The sequence below is a fragment of the Laetiporus sulphureus genome (genome assembly GCF_001632365.1).
Source record: "Laetiporus sulphureus 93-53 unplaced genomic scaffold LAESUscaffold_8, whole genome shotgun sequence".
Lineage (NCBI taxonomy): Eukaryota > Fungi > Basidiomycota > Agaricomycetes > Polyporales > Laetiporaceae > Laetiporus > Laetiporus sulphureus.
In genome coordinates, this window is record NW_024468517.1 from 435343 (window position 1) to 454632 (window position 19290).

The 19290-nt window shown below is 54.7% G+C and overlaps 10 protein-coding genes across 10 annotated transcripts; 7 read left to right on the plus strand and 3 right to left on the minus strand.

Annotated features, from left to right (window-relative positions):
* Positions 1–323: 323 nt before the first annotated feature.
* On the minus strand, positions 324–1352 carry LAESUDRAFT_647136 (DUF500-domain-containing protein; the record flags this gene model as incomplete). Its single annotated transcript, XM_040904036.1, has 4 exons — positions 324–595; positions 659–991; positions 1058–1123; positions 1181–1352. The coding sequence occupies 4 exons, from the start codon at positions 1350–1352 to the stop codon at positions 324–326; spliced, it is 843 nt and encodes a 280-aa protein (XP_040766968.1).
* Positions 1353–3362: 2010 nt separating this feature from the next.
* On the minus strand, positions 3363–4129 carry LAESUDRAFT_722958 (uncharacterized protein). The gene has a single exon (XM_040908315.1). The coding sequence runs from the start codon at positions 4039–4041 to the stop codon at positions 3592–3594; it is 450 nt and encodes a 149-aa protein (XP_040766969.1). The 5' UTR covers positions 4042–4129; the 3' UTR covers positions 3363–3591.
* A 788-nt stretch (positions 4130–4917) lies between these two features.
* On the plus strand, positions 4918–5256 carry LAESUDRAFT_601234 (uncharacterized protein; the record flags this gene model as incomplete). Its single annotated transcript, XM_040903057.1, has 1 exon — positions 4918–5256. A coding segment is annotated over one exon (339 nt), but the record flags the coding sequence as incomplete, so codon positions are not given.
* An 876-nt stretch (positions 5257–6132) lies between these two features.
* Positions 6133–6879, plus strand: LAESUDRAFT_629098 (uncharacterized protein; the record flags this gene model as incomplete). The annotated part of the gene is made up of 2 exons (XM_040903375.1): positions 6133–6348; positions 6643–6879. Coding segments are annotated over 2 exons (453 nt in total), but the record flags the coding sequence as incomplete, so codon positions are not given.
* Positions 6880–7607: 728 nt separating this feature from the next.
* LAESUDRAFT_544696 (uncharacterized protein) lies at positions 7608–8483 on the plus strand. Its single transcript, XM_040902876.1, has 2 exons — positions 7608–8413; positions 8471–8483. Exon 1 carries the CDS (start codon positions 7693–7695, stop codon positions 8188–8190), a length of 498 nt encoding a protein of 165 aa, XP_040766972.1. The 5' UTR covers positions 7608–7692; the 3' UTR covers positions 8191–8413; positions 8471–8483.
* Positions 8484–9253, plus strand: LAESUDRAFT_544697 (uncharacterized protein). The gene has a single exon (XM_040902877.1). The coding sequence runs from the start codon at positions 8720–8722 to the stop codon at positions 9179–9181; it is 462 nt and encodes a 153-aa protein (XP_040766973.1). The 5' UTR covers positions 8484–8719; the 3' UTR covers positions 9182–9253.
* Positions 9254–10973: 1720 nt separating this feature from the next.
* LAESUDRAFT_647362 (aquaporin) lies at positions 10974–12589 on the plus strand (the record flags this gene model as incomplete). The annotated part of the gene is made up of 11 exons (XM_040904049.1): positions 10974–11119; positions 11170–11293; positions 11352–11385; positions 11448–11701; positions 11787–11825; positions 11888–12026; positions 12086–12157; positions 12214–12229; positions 12286–12335; positions 12393–12453; positions 12505–12589. 11 exons carry the CDS (start codon positions 10974–10976, stop codon positions 12587–12589), a joined length of 1020 nt encoding a protein of 339 aa, XP_040766974.1.
* A 1077-nt stretch (positions 12590–13666) lies between these two features.
* On the plus strand, positions 13667–14903 carry LAESUDRAFT_735510 (uncharacterized protein; the record flags this gene model as incomplete). The annotated part of the gene is made up of 5 exons (XM_040910594.1): positions 13667–13674; positions 14317–14428; positions 14516–14606; positions 14660–14720; positions 14777–14903. 5 exons carry the CDS (start codon positions 13667–13669, stop codon positions 14901–14903), a joined length of 399 nt encoding a protein of 132 aa, XP_040766975.1.
* A 164-nt stretch (positions 14904–15067) lies between these two features.
* On the minus strand, positions 15068–15654 carry LAESUDRAFT_735511 (Rhodanese-like protein; the record flags this gene model as incomplete). Its single annotated transcript, XM_040910595.1, has 4 exons — positions 15068–15232; positions 15286–15304; positions 15367–15572; positions 15631–15654. 4 exons carry the CDS (start codon positions 15652–15654, stop codon positions 15068–15070), a joined length of 414 nt encoding a protein of 137 aa, XP_040766976.1.
* Positions 15655–16194: 540 nt separating this feature from the next.
* On the plus strand, positions 16195–17737 carry LAESUDRAFT_722967 (voltage-dependent ion-selective channel). Its single transcript, XM_040908316.1, has 5 exons — positions 16195–16300; positions 16357–16731; positions 16793–17073; positions 17134–17296; positions 17359–17737. Exons 1-5 carry the CDS (start codon positions 16265–16267, stop codon positions 17386–17388), a joined length of 885 nt encoding a protein of 294 aa, XP_040766977.1. The 5' UTR covers positions 16195–16264; the 3' UTR covers positions 17389–17737.
* The last annotated feature ends 1553 nt before the right edge of the window (positions 17738–19290 follow it).

Sequence of the window (19290 nt, forward strand, 5' to 3'; positions counted from 1 at the left end):
TAGAGGTTCTTCCTATATGAAGGCCCATTTATGAGCCTAGCGTTGAGTAAAAAAAAACATCGAAACGCACTGTAAGGCCGCCATGTCGTCTTCTGCGGGCACCTGCACTAGCCACACAAACTTGTTTCTGTAGGGTTCAGTACTTTGTAATACAGGCTTTGTCGTACGGAAGAACGAGTCCGAGATTAATTACTGAACAAACAACCTAATGTACAAACGTGCAGGAGATAGAGAACTCGCTGCTCAATTGGTAAAGCATCAGTACAGTACATATACAACATTGATGGTGCATCCTGGGTCGTCCCTCTCATATGACAAACATGTCAATGCGCGCCAGCGTCGAAGACAGTGCCTCCACTGTGGACATCCTTGTAGTCGCCGGTTGCGGTGGGAACGTATGCGGTCTCCGGCAGGCCGCTCTCGTCAACGCCCTCCGCTGCTTCGATGACTTCGTAGAGCTTAGAAGCGACCTCGGGAGGAGGTACGCGGCCGCTTAGAATGTCGGATGCTGGGATTGACGAGCCGTAGAAATCGCGGTTCGCATCTTTGCGCTCGACTAGGACTGCGCCTTCTAGCGAGATACCGGCAAAGAGACCTATAGACGCCAATACCAATTAGCAACCTTCACGTCGATCTCGTTGAGGCAGATAGTACGCACCCTTGGACTTGGAATACGCAAACATTGGCGCGGGATGTGCGACAGTCGCCTGCACTGCGGCACCCGTGCCAACCGGGCCCGCCGCAGCACTGATGTTCCCACCAATTGTGACATTCCCGCCCATCGAGAACGCGCGCACGGCGTCTTCGCTGTTGAGCACAATGACAAAGTCGGTGATGTCTGCGCCGATCTGGAGGCCCCAACCTACACCGCCGGTTGCGATACAGGAAGGCGCGGACCACGAGCCGTCGGGCAGGCGTGCGATGACGAGGCCTGAGCCGGCCTTGCCGGAGAACACGAAGCCTGCTTTGAGAACGGAGAAGATGGCGAGGCCTGGGAAGGACGTGCGTCAATGGTTTGTGATCGGGATTGTGGTAGCGCAATAGAAGAACTGCCTACCTCTTGCTTGTTGTAGGACGGCTTTTGGAATGGAATTCAGTGCGGATTCGGGTAGATCTGGATTGGCTGTGATTATATCGCATGTCAATTGGCCGCTCACCATATAGCGATTCAAATGCGCACCAAGGAAACTCGCCAGGATCTTGGCTGCTTTGTCGGCCTCTCCTGGCAAGGAGAACCCTTGCACAAAGGTCTGACCCTCGTGCGCGAGCCTATTACCGCCCTGCTGGAGGAAAGCGGAAGCCTGCGTGCCCGCCTTCTGGGCACTCTTCTTGAATCTGTCGAACATAGACATAGTGGATGGAACAAAGGGTATGATTGCGGCTGTGCGCCTGTGATTTCGATGCTTCCGGACCGGCGTCTATTGTTAAGACGAGACGTCAGCACGTGACCCAATACACTTGCGGAGGCTGAGGTACTCGCAGCACCCTGAACGACCCGCGCAGAACTTATCTCGCTTCGCTGTGGTGTCGTCGCGTACGTGTGAGATATTTTGAATGCATTTATTTTATTGAAAAGGCTGATAGCCCGGATTATATGCGCATACAACGGCACATCTCGTCAAAAGAGTGTCCCTTGCTGTATTCTGGCTGAAGCCTCAATATCTAGCTCTGCTTCAGCTATCACCGGCAGTACTTGTTCCCAACGATATATGAATGTCAAGATATCGTTGATAGAGTACAACCTTGCATCCTGTGGAAGGAACTATGAAACCAAACGCGATTGTCCCTCCTAATGCGCAAGGTCTTGTTGACGCACTCCACCTTGGCCGACCTTACTACTGTAACCGGAATTGACAACGTGTATTTGGTCATGTCTGATCCGTGTTCTACTTCTTGAGCGAGTCTCCGGCTATCAACGCGTCTTTCCTATGTGCTTGGAACTCGGAGTTCCGCCGTGGCATCCAAGGTCGGTCACCAAAACAAATCACGCACCCGGTTACAACAATTTTCCTTTTTGGCTCCTACTGTCATCAGCTCTTCAGCGCTTATGTCAAATCCCGTAGATTCTGCTATGCTCGACGCCGTCCCTGACCCTCCTCTGGACTTGGAGGATGAGGATGAGGAACTCGACGACGAAGGCCCCTCCCCGCTGACCATGGCCATCCACCACCTCCTGCGGAATGTGGAAAAATCCGTCGAACCTCTGCAGTTCGACAGCGACTATCGCATGTTCACCGACGTACTACGCGTGCTCTGCGGTCACATCGCTACTTCCGTCTTTAACTTGACCTCTGCCGACCCTGCCGTCCCGGATTACTTTGTGCGAGACATCGCCGGGGCCGTGGACATGATGCAAAAAGCCTACAGTCATATTGGGTTGACCTCCGATGGCACCCGCATCAACGAGGCTACCTCGACTGGCAATGCTGTCGCCGATGCCGTCAAAGCTGCTCTCGTGCCCGCTGTCGCGGACATCATGAGGCGCTTCAGTCGCCTCGAAGACGAGGTACGTAGGGTCTCTCCCGGGTCTTCCCGCACATCTGCTTCCCGTTCTGCTCCAAAACGTCCCCACCCTGATGACAACCGCGAGCTGGGCATCACCCTACCTTACAGTCAGGTGGCTGCATCGCAGGCCCGTGCTCCCAAACATACCCAGACCACCATGCCAGCTCGCGGCTCGTCTGCGGGCGCTACGTCTGCATCTGCCGCTCCCAAGCGGAAAGACACCCATAAAGCGACGCTTCTGTCGCTCACCGATGATCAGTATGTCCGGCTACATGCCCTTGGTGCACCGCACATCACGCGCACAGTCCGTGGCATGTTGCGTGCTAAGCCCACCTTCACCGGTGTCGACCTGCTCGCAATCACTTTCTCGCCGGCCAGGAAGCTCGTCTTCCAGTGGTCGATCGCTTCGTCCCAGACTCTCATCACCGAGGCTGCGCCCATCATTCGGGCGGCACTGAACGTGCCCGTCCCGCCCACGGGAGGCAACTCGGACATGCGCCCGGTTGTCCCCTGGTCCAAATTCTTCATTCCCGGCTCTTTGACCCGACCCACCCCCGAGCACCCCACCTACAATGGTGAGGAACTCATTGCTCATCTCAAAGTGAATCCCATCCTCGCCAAGGTGCACTTCTCCATGGTGCCGCGTTTCTTATGTCCTCAGGACCAGCTTGACGCGCGCCAGAGAGCGCCTATCATGTTCGCAGTGGAAGACCCCCAGGGCACCATTGCAAAGACTCTGCTAGCCCGGCATGCTCGGTTCCTATTCCTGGATTGTCAACGTGTCTCCGTCAAGGAGTACACCGATCGCCCCATCTTTGCCCAGTGCACGCACTGCTGGCAAATGGGTCATCGTGTGACTCAGTGCCCCACTAAGAACCGAAAACCTGCCTGCCGCTTGTGCGGCAGCGTGAACCATCGTGACGACTCCCATAACGATGTGTGCGCCCAGTGCGTGGCCGCTCGAGATGATTCGGGCATGGCCTCTGAGTGCACACATCTGAAATGCGTCAATTGTGCTGGGCCTCATGCCAGCGATGATCCTGAATGCCCAACCCGCCGTAACTTCCGGCATCCTACTCCACGGTCTCAGCCGACACCTGAGCCTGCCGCATCCCAATGACTGCACACCTCTCCTTCTTCCAACTGAATGCAGCGAGAGAAAACCCTCGTCTGCATACGCTTCTTAACGTTCTGCCCGCCTGCATTTTTCTTTGTCAAGAGCCTTGGTGGGGTCGCATTGGGGAGACCCAACTTCATGGTGCTGAAGGTGGCACGGACATCTTTGGTACTGTGAACCATCCCCAGTGGACCCCCTTTTTCATTCCGCCGCCGACTGATGATGTCACCCCGCGTGCCATCACTTTCGTGCATAAATCTATTCTTTCTGAATGGGACGTACATCTCCGACGGGACCTTGTGACCCACCAGGACATTGTTCCGCTCCAATTTATCCATTCCACCTTCTCCTTTTTTGTCATAAACATCTATAATCGTGCTGGAGCCACCCTCCACGCAGCGCTCTATGCCCTCATCCATTCTCAATTTCCTCTAACCTCCCCCCTACTTCTCGGCGGTGACTTTAACCTGCATCATCGGGCATGGAGTCTTTCCTCCACACCCCAGCAGCCTAACTCCCTCCTTGGTGAGCAGCTCACTGTGTGGGCTGCCTCGCACAACATGATCCTTCTCAATGATCTCGATTGCCCCACCCGATGTGGTCAGCGTGACCAGCGGGACTCGATTATCGACCTCACCTGGTCCGCTGCAACCGATTCATTCATATCCCAGCTCTGGGACGTCAGCGACGAGCTGCGTTTCGGATCTGATCACCGAGCCATTTCATGGACAGTAGCCCTTAGGCTGCCACATACTGACCCTCTTGAAATCGATCTAGGTTACCGCATCGATCCAGAAAAGCGCAAGGAGTGGACAGATGCTATTGTCCTCCTCCTCACACTCAACCCCCCACCTGCCGCCTACCAGTCCATAGATGAACTGGACCTTGGAGCCAATGTGCTCATCATTGCGCTCCACGACGCCATCACTGAGGTCATGCCACCTCGAAAGCACCGCTCCTCGGCTACGTCGCTTTGGTGGAATGCCGCCTGTGACAGGGCTGCTGCCGCATACTCTGACGCAGACCCGCAACGCAGTCTCCCTCTTCACATCGCGTTGCGGGCTACCATCAAGGCCGCAAAGCGTGACTGGGCTACCGCAGTCATCGAAAAAGTCCAAGACCGTGATCCATGGTCGCTCACCACTTGGTCCGTAGGCCGGAGACGAGCCCCCCTCCCTCCCATTCAGGGTGAGCAGGGGCTCGCCTTCACCACGGCAGATCGCTCTCGTGCATTCATCAACAAGTTCTTTCCCCCTGCTCCCGATCCCATCCCTGTTCATCTTCCTTCTGACCCTCCTATGCGTCCTGCTCGTGCATTTGAGCCAGTCACTCCTACCGAGATTGGCGCATGCCTAGCCGAAACCTCGAACACCTCAGCTCCTGGTTTTTCAGAGGCCACATGGCGCCTCCTGAAGTGGGCTATTCAGTCCCCGGTGGGCCACCACTTCATTTCTTTCATTGCTGCATCCATATCTCTGGGGCATTTGCCCCCTGTCTTGAAAAGGGCGGTGGTGGTACTTATCCCTAAACCATCGAAGCCTGACTACTCGCTCCCCAAAGCCTATCGCCCGATAGCGCTCATGGAGACGCTGAGTAAACTCATTGAGAAGGTCGTTGCCAAACGCCTTCTCTATGAGATTGGCCGCTATGAACTGCTGCCGACCAACCAATTTGGTGGTCGCGACAAAAGCTCTGTTATCGACGCTGGACTTTCTTTGGTCCACGATGTCCAAAGTCTATGGGCGTGTGACGAGTCAGCAACGTTCCTGGCCCTTGACGTTGAGGGCTACTACGATGCGATCCGCCATGAACGCCTGATTCATTCCTTACACCTTCTTGGTTTTCCCACACCTCTAGTGGCGTGGACTCGTTCCTTTCTCACTTCTCGCTCCGTCTGCCTACGTATTGATGGCGACCTCTCTGACCCGAGCCCTATCTCGAACGTGGGAATCCCACAGGGCTCGCCGGTCTCCCCCATCCTTTCTACCATCTACTCTTTCCCCGTCTTCTCTCTCTTTGCCGATGATCCACACATCTGCCTCAAGGGCTATGTTGATGACATCGGGCTACTCGCTGCCGGGCCATCCCTGAACATCTCCACTCACCGTTCAGTTCAGGCCGTGCCTGTTATCAATCACACGCTGGCGCAGTTGGGCCTTCGTGTTGGCATGGATAAAACTGAGGGCATTCACTTCCCTCGCAAACCCCTTCACCGTGTTTCTCTACCTCCCATTCATCTCTACCCAGGTGAACCGCATGCATTTGTGGTGAAACCCAGGCCCTATCTCCGCTGGCTGGGCTTGTGGCTGGATCCCAAGCTCACGTTCCGCCATCATGTTCGCGTGATGACCACTCGTGCTCTATCCCGAGTCAATGCATTCCGCATGCTCGCTAACACCATCCGTGGCATGTCTGTCAAGGCTGCCCGCACCATTTACATCTCTAACATTCTCTCCGTGCTCACTTTTGGGGCTCCAGTCTACTTCACAGATCGCCGCCAGGGCCAGCTCATCAAACCACTGCAACAGGCTCAAAACAAATGCCTGCGGTGGCTGCTCGGTGCCTTCCGAACCACCCCGATCGACGCTGCCCACCACCTTGCCAGCATCATGCCCATTCGGTGGCAACTCCACAAGATCTGCGACCGTGTCGCAATCCGCCTGCACACCCTGCCTGCCAACTCACAGGTTCTCGCTCGCCTCCCTCACCCCTGGCCCCTCACAACGGTCCAGGATCCCTTTCCCATCCCTCTTCTGAAACTATCCAAGGCTAACCACCCACTCACCATTATCCATGATCTAGCACAGCGCACGACACCGGATGTCGTGCCCACTGTACCATACTACTCCCCTCCCTGGGAAACCTACCGACGCTGGGGCGATCACCTCACCGTTATGGCACCAAGCAATTCCAGCACCGCATCAGAGGCATTCATCGAGAATGTCCTCGGCCCGAAGCTACAGCACTTTGCTCAGGCGCCGGGATGGATGTGGGCATACACCGATGGCTCTCGATTCAAGCACAGGCAGACCAAGCGTTCTGGCGCAGGTGCGTGCATTCTACTGGCAGGTCATAGTCTCCTCGAAAAGTCGTGGGGTCTCGGACGGCAGTCTGAGGTATACGATGCCGAAATGTTTGCCTTGGCAGCAGCGGCCACGAACGTCGCCGCCCTCCTGCCTGACCACCCTGACGTAACACACATCGTGTTCGCATCGGATAATCGTGCGGCTGTGGAGTCCGCATTGGACCTCCGCCCGCATGACTGCCAATTGCATTCTATAGTCTTCTCAAAACACGTTAACGCCATGCTTGAAGCCCACCCCACCCTCAAGATTGAACTCCTCTGGGTGCCGGGACACAAGGGCTTTTTTGGCAATGAAGTCGCTGACCGTCTCGCCAAACGCGGTGCGTCTGCTCCGGCCATCCATCCACCTTCTCTGGTGTGGGCCAAGAGCCACGCTCGCATAAGAGCCCTCCATCATTGGAGGCGCGATTGGCGCAAAGACGCACACCCATCCCCATTCCGTGCAGCCGTCACGGCTGAGCCGAGTCTTACCTTGCATCGTTATTTTCGCGAGAATGATGACCCCCGACAAGTAGAGTGCCGTCTCGTACATCTCCTCACTGGACATGGACACGTCGGTAGCTACTATAACCGTTTCGTACACGAGGAATCTATTGCCTGCCAGTGCCGCACTGCTAACATGCAGACACGCGACCACCTGCTCATCGACTGCCCATCCTACCCCCAAGCTCGACACCACCTCAAACACCCCCACCGTACCCTGCGCAGTCCTGCGCTCTTCCGTTCCAAAGACGCCTGGTTCGACCTGGCCGCTTTCCTTCAGGATAGTGACGCCTGGACCAAGGCCTCCCTGACTCCATACGACCCCGGATAGGTTCTACCCTGGTCGTGATATGATGTATCACTGCACCTACGCTCCTACCTTTGGTAGTCCATCGCTACACTTGTATTTAGACACACCTTCGACCGCCTTTGGCGGTATAGAAATTGTACCAAAAAAAAGCACCCGGTTACAAACGGTTCCCCGCATCCCGCGCGCACTTCCATGATAAATGGAAGAAAAGCGGACAATATTGGCGCGGAAACGGACACACCCACTACAACAACGATTTGGCGAGCGCGCAGACGAGATGAAGATAGATCCGAATACCCTTCACGCTTAAGGATTCAAAAATCACGCCACACACCTGTCGTGCATCCTCCGAAAATGCTGGGGTCCAAAGGCAACACAAATTTGCGGTACAGCGAGCGGCGTAGCAAGGACAGCCGCAATGGACCTTGCACGCAAAGATCTGGACAACGTACTTCACGTGGCGGATTCTACTGTAACCGGCGTCGAACACGGGTTCTTGGTCGCGCCGATCCGTCTCCCACTTCTCGAGCCATCTCCGGTCTTCAACGTGCCTTTCCTGTGGGCACAGACTTCGGAGTTCCGCCGTGGCATCCAAGGTCAAAACAGGTCATGCACCCGCTGACAAAAGTACCTTCGCCGTGCACGAGACGGATGACAAACGCGATCGATACGGACGATATTAGCGGGTAAAAACGATATATCTGCCCACTGCATCGTGCATCGTCGATCTGGCGGAACGTGTAGACAACACGGGATTAGGTCCGCACACCGTTCCTACACAAGGATCCACAAGTCAAGCTACGCGCCTGCAGCGATCGAATTGGATCCGAGGTCGATCATCCGCCGTCAATCCCGCCTTGCTTGCCATATACGGCGGCCAATAAATGGATACCACTGTTGTGTTATCTCAAGGGTAAGTATATGCGGTGATGAATGTGTTCACAGTCCACTCAGTCATCTCGTATCACAGCGAGAAGGCATCGCAGGAGAAGTTTCTCCTCGTCAGTTACTGGGGACCCCTGCGGTTTTACGAGTTGCTGCGACAACTATACAATGCTGTCAATTCCACGACTAGTGGGAAGTGGGAATGCGGAGGGCCATGCCATGCCCGGATGCGCTAAAGTTGAGTCTTGGTCAACGTCTGCCATTCGATCATGGACGGACGTACTTACATATCCGCTACCCTATCTAGAGTCATAGTCGTCAATCGCGGTGGCGCATGCCTCAAAACGAGAGCGTGTCCGTGCACGAACGAAGTGCGTGTTTGTCAGGTGTGGGGTCCATCCCCACTTCCCCACCCCCACCCCCAGTCTCTTCACATTCCAACCCGGTACCCGCCGCAACGTTCCCCAGATCCGGGATCCAATTTCAGATACCTAGCCAAAGTGCACATAGGCGCCTCCATTCTCCCACACAGAACCTCCAGGCGCGCTCTACACGCTTTCATTTCTTTCACAATCTATTACTTACAATGACCAATGCTCGGGTCCGGGGCCAGAGCTCCTCGGGTTTCGGCTGCTTACGCAGTACTATGTGCGCGCCCCATAGGTCTATCTGGAACTTTTCCGAAGCAAAACTCTCGGCCCGCTACGAGACCGCTCCCACACCGTGTACTTTCATCATCTTCGAGCCGGATCCTATTAATCTTACGTACAATCCAGACTGCCAAATGCTGTTCTGACCTATGGGTACCAGGTCCCGTCCTGCTGTGCGTAGCTGTGAAACGCCTCGTCAATTCCTCCCACCCAGGGCGGAGGGCCATGTGAACGGCGGTCGTTCCGGCTAACAGTACGACAAAAACAATCCGGTTCCAAGACGCGGCATTCAGTGTGTGATCCGGTAGACTCCTCTTGTTCCTGTTCGGACGAGAGGTTCTCCGGCGTCCGCCAGAAACCGAACGAACACGCAAATGATCATCAATTGTTGTATCCCCCGTGGGGAGCCCGCATCTTCGAGATGCAACTGGAACATACGCCGTGGGGTCATCCAGATTGCACTCGCCTGCACGTTATCGTGCGCGCATTCTTGCTCATCGCTCGCGGTGACAAAGTAGCCCCGCCCATGGACAGGAGGCGGGCAGGTGAGCGTGCGCGAATGCAGTGCTAGGCTTGTTGCGACATCTGCTCCTCAAAGTTTAAATCGCGTAAACCTCAAAGCCGTCTGCATTTCACCGTGCCTGGCGGGCTGACGCACCCGCGATGAGTGTAGGTGGCCGCCACTCCGAACTGGCGGCGGGCGCGCAGTAGCCAGCGTGGGAAGCATTGACCAACCTGGTAGCTGCGCGCACACATCGGAACTACTCCGCTCGGCCGGCAGGTGTGGTGGACGCTAGCGGCGGTCAGGGGATATGATTTGACAAAAGTGACCACAATGACTTTAGGATTTTACCTCCATCAGCATCCCACAATATCATCGGAAGGCAAGTGGGGCTCTGTGGCACCCGCGTATGTCCAAATCCATTTTGCGCCCAAGTGCCGCCAAAACGGCATCTTAAGGGCATCAAATGACCAGGACGGGCATCAACGCTCGCAACTCGTGTTACGCGCAACATTGTAGAGGCCGACTACTTAGTTTTCATGAGCAGCGGGTGATATAACAGTTATGGTCGATCATGGAGGTCAGGCCCGGCCGCCGTAAGGGTCGGATGTCATGTGAAATGGCCTTCGCTCCTGCGTCGCGGTATCACCTTGCCCTACATAGGACCCGCCGAACACGTAGAACACGCGAGACCGCGACCGACTTATGCGATCATGCAGGAAGAAGGCGAGCCATATACGCGAAGTAAACTGCAGCAGAGTCCCTTCCTTTATCGTAAAGCGCGCTGGAGACATCTGACCTCGCGTGTCACAGGTCTTCAGGGCGCTCTCGATCAGAGATAGTCCCGCTTTTTCTGATCGAGAAATTGTGACGACCATCATGTGAAGGCTTCTATCCCCGCCTTTCAGTTTCATTTGACGATAGAACTCGAGGCTGTGGGGTCCGCTTCCTGTGTGATAGGATAAGTATCCCCCATACGTGGGGAAACGGGACAGCCCCGTGGAGACATGGGGCCTGGCGGGGATGCCGTGGTCGGCGCCATGGATCTCGCGGATGAACCTCAGAGATCGTAGCCGGCCGACCCAGAACAGAAACCCATGCGCCACCTCGATCAGGACCTTCTCCTATACCGTTTATCATGAGGCCAGAGTAGAAGTGCCGAACAGGATCTTCAGCCTTGCCGGAACTGAATAAAATGCAAGCAGCTTGCTGTGCAGCCGTTGAGACAGAGTCCTTTCATCTCCGTCAGCCGACCCTCAACCCACATTTATTCTTCGTCTGACCTAGACATCCTGCTTTAACGCCGCCGTTGTGTGCATAGCCCTTCCGCTCCAGGCCCGTTCTTCATTGTTCCTGACCAGTCCACTACCATGCCTTCTCATGATAACAAAGGACACGAACTCGAGACTATCTCCGCCGAGCACCCTCACTCCCGCATGCGATCTGACTCAAAAGCAGATGGCTCCACTGAGCATGTTGAACACACTGCTGTCGTGGTTGGAAGCACAGAAACGAGCTCCACGATTGACGACACAACGACGGAACACTACACGAAGTATCCAAACCGATGGTCAAGGGTTCGGTAGGTTGCTTCTGCATCGTTTGCGAAATGCGTCACTCATCCTTGTTTAGGGAGATTATCCGCGAGCCCGCTGCAGAGTTTTTCGGCACGATGATTCTGATCATCTTTGGAGCCGGCGTAGATTGTCAGGTTGTGTTGTCTTCCAATACTGCCGTTGCCCCGTCCCCGAAAGGAGTAGGTGTTCTTGTGACTACTCAGTGTCTCAGATGACTGACTTATTTCTGCGTTTCAGGACTATCTCTCCATCAACTTCGGATGGGCGATTGGTATGTCGCCGATTCTGCTTCTCTTCGCCACAGGTACTGACCCAATTTCTTTTTTTTTGCAGGCACAGCGCTCGGTGTTTGGTTCTCGGGCGGTGTGTCCGGGGGACACATCAATCCAGCGGTGACAATTGCAATGGCGACATTCCGTGACTTCCCCTGGCGCAAGGTCCCAATATACATCTTCTCTCAAATCATGGGTGCGCTGTGCGGCGCAGGGATCATCTACGCGAACTACATCCACGCAATCGACCTGTACGAGGGCGGTCGGCACATTCGGACCGTACCCGGCACGGCAAGCCTTTTCTCGACATATGCAGTGAGTCGGTCTTCTTACGTGCCGGAGCGCCGTGTGCGCGGCCGGCTCAATGCTCGAGCGCTGACCGTGCCCGCCCTCGTCGCAGCTGGATTATATGACGTCTGTGTCTTGTTTCTTCGACGAGGTTCGTCCATCCCCCGTCGCCGGTATCATCCGACGGGCCACTGATGTAGCGGCACTCTGCAGATCGTCGGGGCAGCGGCGTTGCTCCTTGTAGTGTGCGCCTTCGGCGACAAAAACAATGGACCCCCACCGGCAGGACTGGTCCCTCTCGCGTTGTTCATCACGATTCTGGGTATCGGTGCCTCCCTGGGCATGCAGACAGGTGCGTTAGCAGCTCGCCACAGCTGATGCCATGTTGTGGACTCACATGGTGCGTTGCAGGTTACGCGATTAACCCCGCCCGTGATTTTGGCCCGAGATTGCTGACCGCCATGGTCGGTTACGGAAAAGAAGGTGCGCATTAACCTTTCCTCTGCCGCGCGCAGCATGGCTGATTTTGGTTTGTCCAGTGTTCACCTACCGCAAGTGAGCATCATCTACTCGCGGTACGGTTCATGATGCTGATACTTGTCCCCGTCCAGTCAGTTCTGGTTGTGGTGCCCGATCATCGCCCCAATCTGCGGCGCACTGAGTACGTCATTTGTTCGTCTTTCTCTCGTCGTCTGTGGCGCTGATAAGTCACTGATAGTCGGCGTATTAATCTACGACACCTTCATCTTCACTGGGGCGGAGAGTATTCTGAACAGGCCGTAAGCCACTCTCTGCTCGTTCCGTCGGCGATGCTGATAATATTCTGACAGGAATGCACGCGCACGCGCACATCACGAGCAGGCGCGCAACTTGGAACGACACAAGATGCCCGCCTGCGTCGAGGAAATCGTCTAAAAGCGCATCCCTGCGCCCTTCAAGACACACACGTCCCGTTCCGACCTTCATGAATCATGGCTCTCATGGCTTCACGGACTGTCCGCATCTTGATTTATTTTACTTTGGGTATTAGATAGTGTATGTTGGATATTGTGCATTGTCGACTGCGGGGACGAGCAAATTAGCCAACGTACTGTATGAATTTATGTATTCGCCATTAGCATGCATTTACTTTTTTCGCCAGCTGTGGTCTGACGCTGTACACGTATCCGCCCCGATTAGCTGACATAAATGAATTCTGCCTCCTGTAGACTATATGCATTCGACCAGGCGGGTCAGCCGCGAAACATAAATTGACACTATAAGCAGGGCGGGCACTCGCCGTGTATGCTTGTATCCTCTATACAATACCACTCAACGCTGGCGAGTGCGCGCAGCATATATGCTCCGGGATAGCGGAGACGTCGTGAAGTTCATAGTTTGGCAGTCCAGCACAACGTTAGCAAATCTCAACAGAACTCCAGGCGTAAATGGCATCTCACCACAGCCATGCTCAACCCTGCTATACACTGTCAAGGACTACCTTCGCGGAAGGAGCAACGGCATTCATGGCGCCAAAACCCGCCTGAACGGACGCGTGAGATAAGCTGCATAACCATAAATTCTTTTTTGATGAGTGTATGCGAAAGATTAGCCACAGCATGAAAATACCTGAAGATTAACGACATACAGTTGCTCCCGCGCACCAGCGTCTCGGATTTTGGTGCATGCAGTGAGGGAATCTGATTTGCCTGGGCGCATATAACGGACGAATTCGAGGACATTGGATGCATGTGCCGAGCTGGACTACAAATCGTGCATATATGCTCTTTATATCAAGCTGAGGCAATTTACCAGCATATAGTCGTATCCAGTGTCGAGTTGGGTCCAAGACGACCTCATGAAGGACATTGGCGTGCGGTTGTCGTTATTTGAGCCCAGACTGAATAGCGGTTCACAGCAAAAATAAGCATGATTGGTGACATTGGTCCTTCGCGTCGTACCCGCATTTCGAGCCAGCATACATGAACCGACGGTAGAGCTGATCCTGCCGGCATGGTCTTGTATGCACCGATGCACTTGGACCCTTGGGGGCGCATATAGTCGGTGAGCTTGCATGCTAAATGAGCATATAGCTGCCAAGTTCTAGTTGCTTCATTGTATTCAACGAATGAATCCGTCGATGCACTCTCTCGTCAAATACGCGTAGAGTTTGAGAGCCGGACATCTGCAGAGTCGTAGGCGCACCGTCTCTGAGACCCATCTTCGAATAGAATGTCGCCGATGGAGATTTCATAGATGTGTACTAAGGAAAACCTAGTTGTGGCCTTCTTGAACAAGCCGGGCGCGACAGGATCGTTTGCGATAGAGCCTAGAGGCTCAGTCCACACCCGACGTTCGAGTTCCAGACGTCCTACCCGCGGTGGAAAGCGCACCGTTGTCGGCTAGCACCATCAGGAAAGTGGCACAGTGCAGATTACCAAGTCATAAAAGCAAGCCGATGACTGCAACGTGCAATGGAGACTTTATAATGCGCGACCAGGAAGGGTGGCAAGTCGCTGTGCTACGACGCGTCGGCATCACGTGATCTAGATCTGAGATTATGATGTTAAGTGATCCGGAGGTCTCCGCACGGTGCTCGCTCCGCGCACAGAAACTAAACCGAACGCGTGATCCACCTCAAGCATTATGTCGCAGTCTGGCAGCCCGGATACACCTGCGCCTGAGTCGGAGTCGGGGCCAAGGTCGTCAAAGAGGATCGTCTACCAGACAGAGACAACGGGGAGCTACTGGGGGGACGTCAAGGAAGCAGTCAAGGCAGGGATTTCGGCTCTACTTTTCGCGAGCTGGAACACTCATGGCGCTTGAACAAGGCAGAGAATCTCATTGTGGAATGACTTTGAGCGGGTTGGCGAGATTCCATGTGCAAGGAGTAGCTTGCTGAGTGGAATCGCGAGCGGTGTGGGTGTAGGGGTCATCCGAGGACTGAGTGCAGGCGCGTTCATTCTCGGACTCGCGTCGGAGAGACTAAAACTTGCTTCTTCTCAGGCCCGTTCGTAGCCTCGAACTGGGCTGTGGGCACGTTCGTGGTCATCTCACTCGGTACATGGTATGCATGTCGTACCCCTCTTCTCCCGCAGCCACGCTGAGTTTCCCGACGTGCAGGACCGTATGTCAAAAGTCGTTACATGAGGAGCGGAGGCGCATTCAGCAAGTCGTGGAGCAGATCCCGAAACGCTACGCGAAAGAAGAGACCTCGGCATCGACGTCGCAGGAGGGATCCCGTTCATAGTCGCCACCATCAAAGACCAAGAAAAGCTCCCCGTTTATGCAACGGGCATCTACGTTCCATAGCGATACACATGACGTATTACAATTTACTCTAACGTGTATGATAGTACTGAACACTAGAATCCACAACCGCATCGCGGTATTTGCCACTTTGAACGGCATCTGTCAGAATTCGAACTCGCCCCAGACCTCTTTCTTCCAGTTTTCGATAAGCTCGGGATCATCTTTGTACTTTGCTTGGAAGTCTTGGAAACCGCCTCGGAGGACGAGCACTTCATGGTGCTTGTCTTTGCCCTGCGCCTCCAGAGCATCACGTGTCTCGGCGTATACCTATATAGATGGAGATGTCAAGCAGGAGCGAGAAGGTCCACCGCGCAACGCACCCGGGCTGCCTTGGGTCCGCTGGAGGAGGCACGTTCGTGAACAGACCGTGGGAGTGGATCTCGATCGCGGCAAGAACTCACCGAACTTGAGACAACGCGCAATGGAAGATGACCGTCGGGATTTCCTTCGTTTGGGCAACGAGCTCTTCGACGCGAGCAAGAAACCCATTCGAGGGCGAATTATGCGATCCTTTGATGTTTCCGCCGTAGTAATCATCATCTCGCACGTCCACAACGCAGTAATCTTTCATCGGGACCTTGTCGCTTTTGATCAGCGCAGCGAGCTCCTGCACCGAACATTAGTATGCCGATCAACGTCATTGAGGCGGAGAAAGGCAAACACACGTCGGGAGAGATGTACTTGGCCATGCCGGAGGAACTTCGAGTGTAAAGCGGGTGCACAGCGGCAAGACTGAAGCGGGTTCGAATTATGCTTTGTCGCAGGGTAATGAGCATAGGGAAAAGCTTATGTCATCGAGGCTAGCATGTGCGAAGGGCGGTAGGGCGGAGGTGCGAGAAAGCTGCGGCAATGAGGCCTGCCGCCCGAGAGGATCAAGAGTAATGAGCCGTATTAACGTTGCCATAGTCCCAAACATCTACACGCGAGCAAAACTGGGAGGCGGAAGGTCTACATAGGACGGCGACGGGTTCGCAGAAGCGGCAGCACGCGTCGCGTCATTCAGCGCCTAGGTGATGTGGGGGCATTGCATTATTGCATAAAAAGCATGTCGGTCGATGTGAGACGCGTTCGAGCGGCCGGAAAGTCATGAGTTGGGCTGTGAACAAATTCTCAGAGCAAACAAGGCAGTAGCCGGGTCAGAAGGGAGATTAAGACGGCAAGACACGACGATGCAAGTCGGCGCGAACGTGGTAGTGGCAAGACGAAGTATCACGAGTCGGGCTTAGCCGGAGCATTTAACGCGCCATAAAATCCCCATCCCTGCTCTCAACGTCACCATCAACCTCGCAGCCCTCCGCCATGTCTCTCCCGCAGCCTGTACCCCCCTCCTGGAAGGTACGTCTGCGCATCGTGCGGGACAGCGAGCACGCGCATCTCACCGCCGCATACAGGACCTCGGCAAGTCGTCCAACGATCTGCTCGGCAAGGACTTTCCCATTAGCGGAGTCGCGCTCGAGGTCAAGACGAACACGCCCTCGAATGTCACGTTCAAGGTTGCTGGTGTGCGCGACACCAAGAGCGCGCTGATCACGGGCGATATCGAGGCCAAGTTCGTTGAGAAGAAGCACGGTCTCGTCTTCACCCAGGGGTGGACTACCGCCAACGTCCTCCGTACCCAGGTCGAGCTCGAGAACCAGATTGCCAAGGGTCTCAAGCTTGAGCTCAACACCGCGCTCACGCCCGACACCGGCTCGAAGAGCGCGATATTTAACACCACCTACAAGCAGCCCGGTCTCCACTCCCGCGCTTTCCTTGACCTGTTCAAGGTCAGTGCTTTCTTCACGCGTACTTTCGTCCAATTTGTCACACAAGGACTTGTTCGCTTAGGGTCCGACCTTCACCGCTGACACCGTCGTCGGTCGGGACGGCTTCCTCCTCGGTGCGGAGGCATCGTATAACGTGACGGAGGGCAAGGTCACCCGCTACGCCACCGCCATTGGCTACAGCGCGCCGGAATACGCCGTTACCATTCACGGTCTCGGCAACCTCAGCACGTTCGCCGCGAGCTACTACCACCGCGTAAGCCCTGACGTCGAGGCGGGCGCTAAGGCTGTCTACGACACCAAGGCGACCACCGCGGGTGTGAGCCTCGAGGTTGGTGCAAAGGCGTGAGTGTTGCTCCGTTCCACGAGTCCAAGACACGCATTGATTTTATCCTACTGTCGAAGGTACCTCGACTCGGCCGCGTTCGTCAAGGCGAAAATCAACAACTCCGGCATCCTCGCTCTTGGGTACACGCAGGCGCTCCGCCCTGGTGTCAAGGCCTCCTTTGGCCTTGCTCTCGACACGCAACGACTGAACGAAGTGTCCCCCACTGGGCCCGCCCACAAGGTCCGTCCACATCCGCCGCTGTCCGCTTCCGGTTTGCCTGCTGACGCGTCTCTTCGGCTTAGGTCGGCGCCAGCTTCACTTTCGAGGGTTAAGGATCTCCTTAGTAGGGGGTCTGTATTACTGCACGTAGGATATCATTGTGAACTTATTCTCCCAAAGCAAAACGCGTCTTGTACCACAATAGTCTGACCAGACATAGAAACGCAAGATAGGAGATTCCCGGAACTAGAGAAAACGCGCTCACGTGACTGGCGCGACGACTTGTTCTGTGTGGCTACGAACCTCAGGAAAAGCTGACTTGGGTGGAGTTGGCGCAGCAGCGCTGGTTCCAAATAACAGACGACGTACTACAGGTCGTTCGATATGTGAGAAGTTATGAAAGTTGTGAGTAATTACGGAAATCACACAACGCCCTGGAATCGTTGGTCGATTTCTTGCCTGGCTCCGCATAACTTCGCGAGTGATCCACGAGTGATCGTCGCACAGTTCGCCCCACAGCGCGCGTCTGCCATGCGCCAGGTGCAGATGACATCCTTCTTCGCAGCGACCACCTGAGGTGATCGTCGTCGAACGTAACACGAAGGCAGCGTGGATCATCGAAGGTGCGTTGCTTTCTGCAGCAGTAGTGTCGGTGACACACTGAGTGAGGTTCTCAGGCAGCTGCAGCAGGGCGAAAGCATAACCTTGTTTGGCATAATTTTATGTTCCGAGCTCCAGAACTTTCTTGCGCAGTATACTCCCCGTCGACAGAAGACGTGATTGGAGCTGGCCTAAACTAGATCGTCGGTGCTGACTGCATTCATCAACAGGTCCGTCCAGAAGAAGCAAAGTGGCCGAAGAGCGGAGTCGGTGCGGCTGCAGACCAGTTCGATCTCGTTGTGAGGTGTCGTGGAGCATTCAATGCTCTTGTTCAGCCAGGGGTACTCGTCCGTATCAGACGGCTCATGCGATCCATAGCGAACGGCTTCAAGTTGGTAATCATCCTGCTATAGTAGGAAGTCGAGCATTTCATCCCACTTATTTCGTCCGGTGTACAGATCCAGATCTTTGGATTCCCATTGCGCGTATCTGTCGAGTGATGCCAAAGCAGACGAACCGCTGATGACCGTGCCCGTCCGTCACATAGTCGCTCGGAAGTTGTCGGGGTCACGACAGTACGGACGCAGTAACGCTCGAACGGATCGCAGGACCTCGTCCGTCACCATTTGGCATTCAGTCTTCGCGACGTCCTTCCAATGCAAGAGGCCGGGCATGTCCATGTGTTGCATTGTCTTTAGTTTCAGTTCTACAGGCAGCTTGTCAAGGGTGAGCATGATTTTTGCAGAGGAGATGCACTTGCACATCAAATCGACCGTATGCACATGAGTGGTTCCATCATGAAGGAATCGTGGGGTGGTTACTGAGATGAGAGGAGTGCAACAACGACCCGAGGAGAGAGACGGGTGCTATGTAGGCAGCATTCTGACGATAGCGGATGACAGTCACAGCACAGATACCGTAAGCACTGAAGAGCGGTGGTCAAGAGGGACATGATTGGGGATGAGGGTAGGTCTCAGGCAAAGTGTTGTGAACCGAATGAGCCGGTTCACGCGGTTCACGACACTTTGCCTGGGACTTTGAGATCTTATCCAACTCACAGCGTGAAAGCTACCGGGCCGCAGGCTGCAGCGAAAGAGCACTGGTGACAGTCGACAGTGGAACCAAGCAAACTCCGCCCCTGTCAAAATTAAGGCTTAACGCAAGGATTGAGATTCACCACCGTGTCAATAGCCAAATAATAAACTCTGTTATTTGGAACTATGATACTGCTGATGCATCCACCTTCTAGATATATAGACAGATTCGATCCCATTTACATGCTTATACAAGTCAAACAGCATTTTGTACTCAAGCATCCAACAAAAGATAAGTTATAAAGCGCGAACTCACATACACGATCCACTGATCTGTTTCCTTTGTGTTGATACTACTCTGTTGTATATACTGCGTATGTA

Coding starts and splice junctions, on each gene's coding strand:
- LAESUDRAFT_722958 (XM_040908315.1), bottom strand. CDS start 4,041: ATGGATGAGGGCATAGAGCGCTGCGTGGAGGGTGGCTCCAGCACGATT.
- LAESUDRAFT_544696 (XM_040902876.1), top strand. CDS start 7,693: ATGATAAATGGAAGAAAAGCGGACAATATTGGCGCGGAAACGGACACA.
- LAESUDRAFT_544697 (XM_040902877.1), top strand. CDS start 8,720: ATGCCTCAAAACGAGAGCGTGTCCGTGCACGAACGAAGTGCGTGTTTG.
- LAESUDRAFT_722967 (XM_040908316.1), top strand. CDS start 16,265: ATGTCTCTCCCGCAGCCTGTACCCCCCTCCTGGAAG. Junction 16,732..16,792: donor CTTTCCTTGACCTGTTCAAG/GTCAGTGCTTTC, acceptor TTGTTCGCTTAG/GGTCCGACCTTCACCGCTGA. Junction 17,074..17,133: donor CTCGAGGTTGGTGCAAAGGC/GTGAGTGTTGCT, acceptor CTACTGTCGAAG/GTACCTCGACTCGGCCGCGT.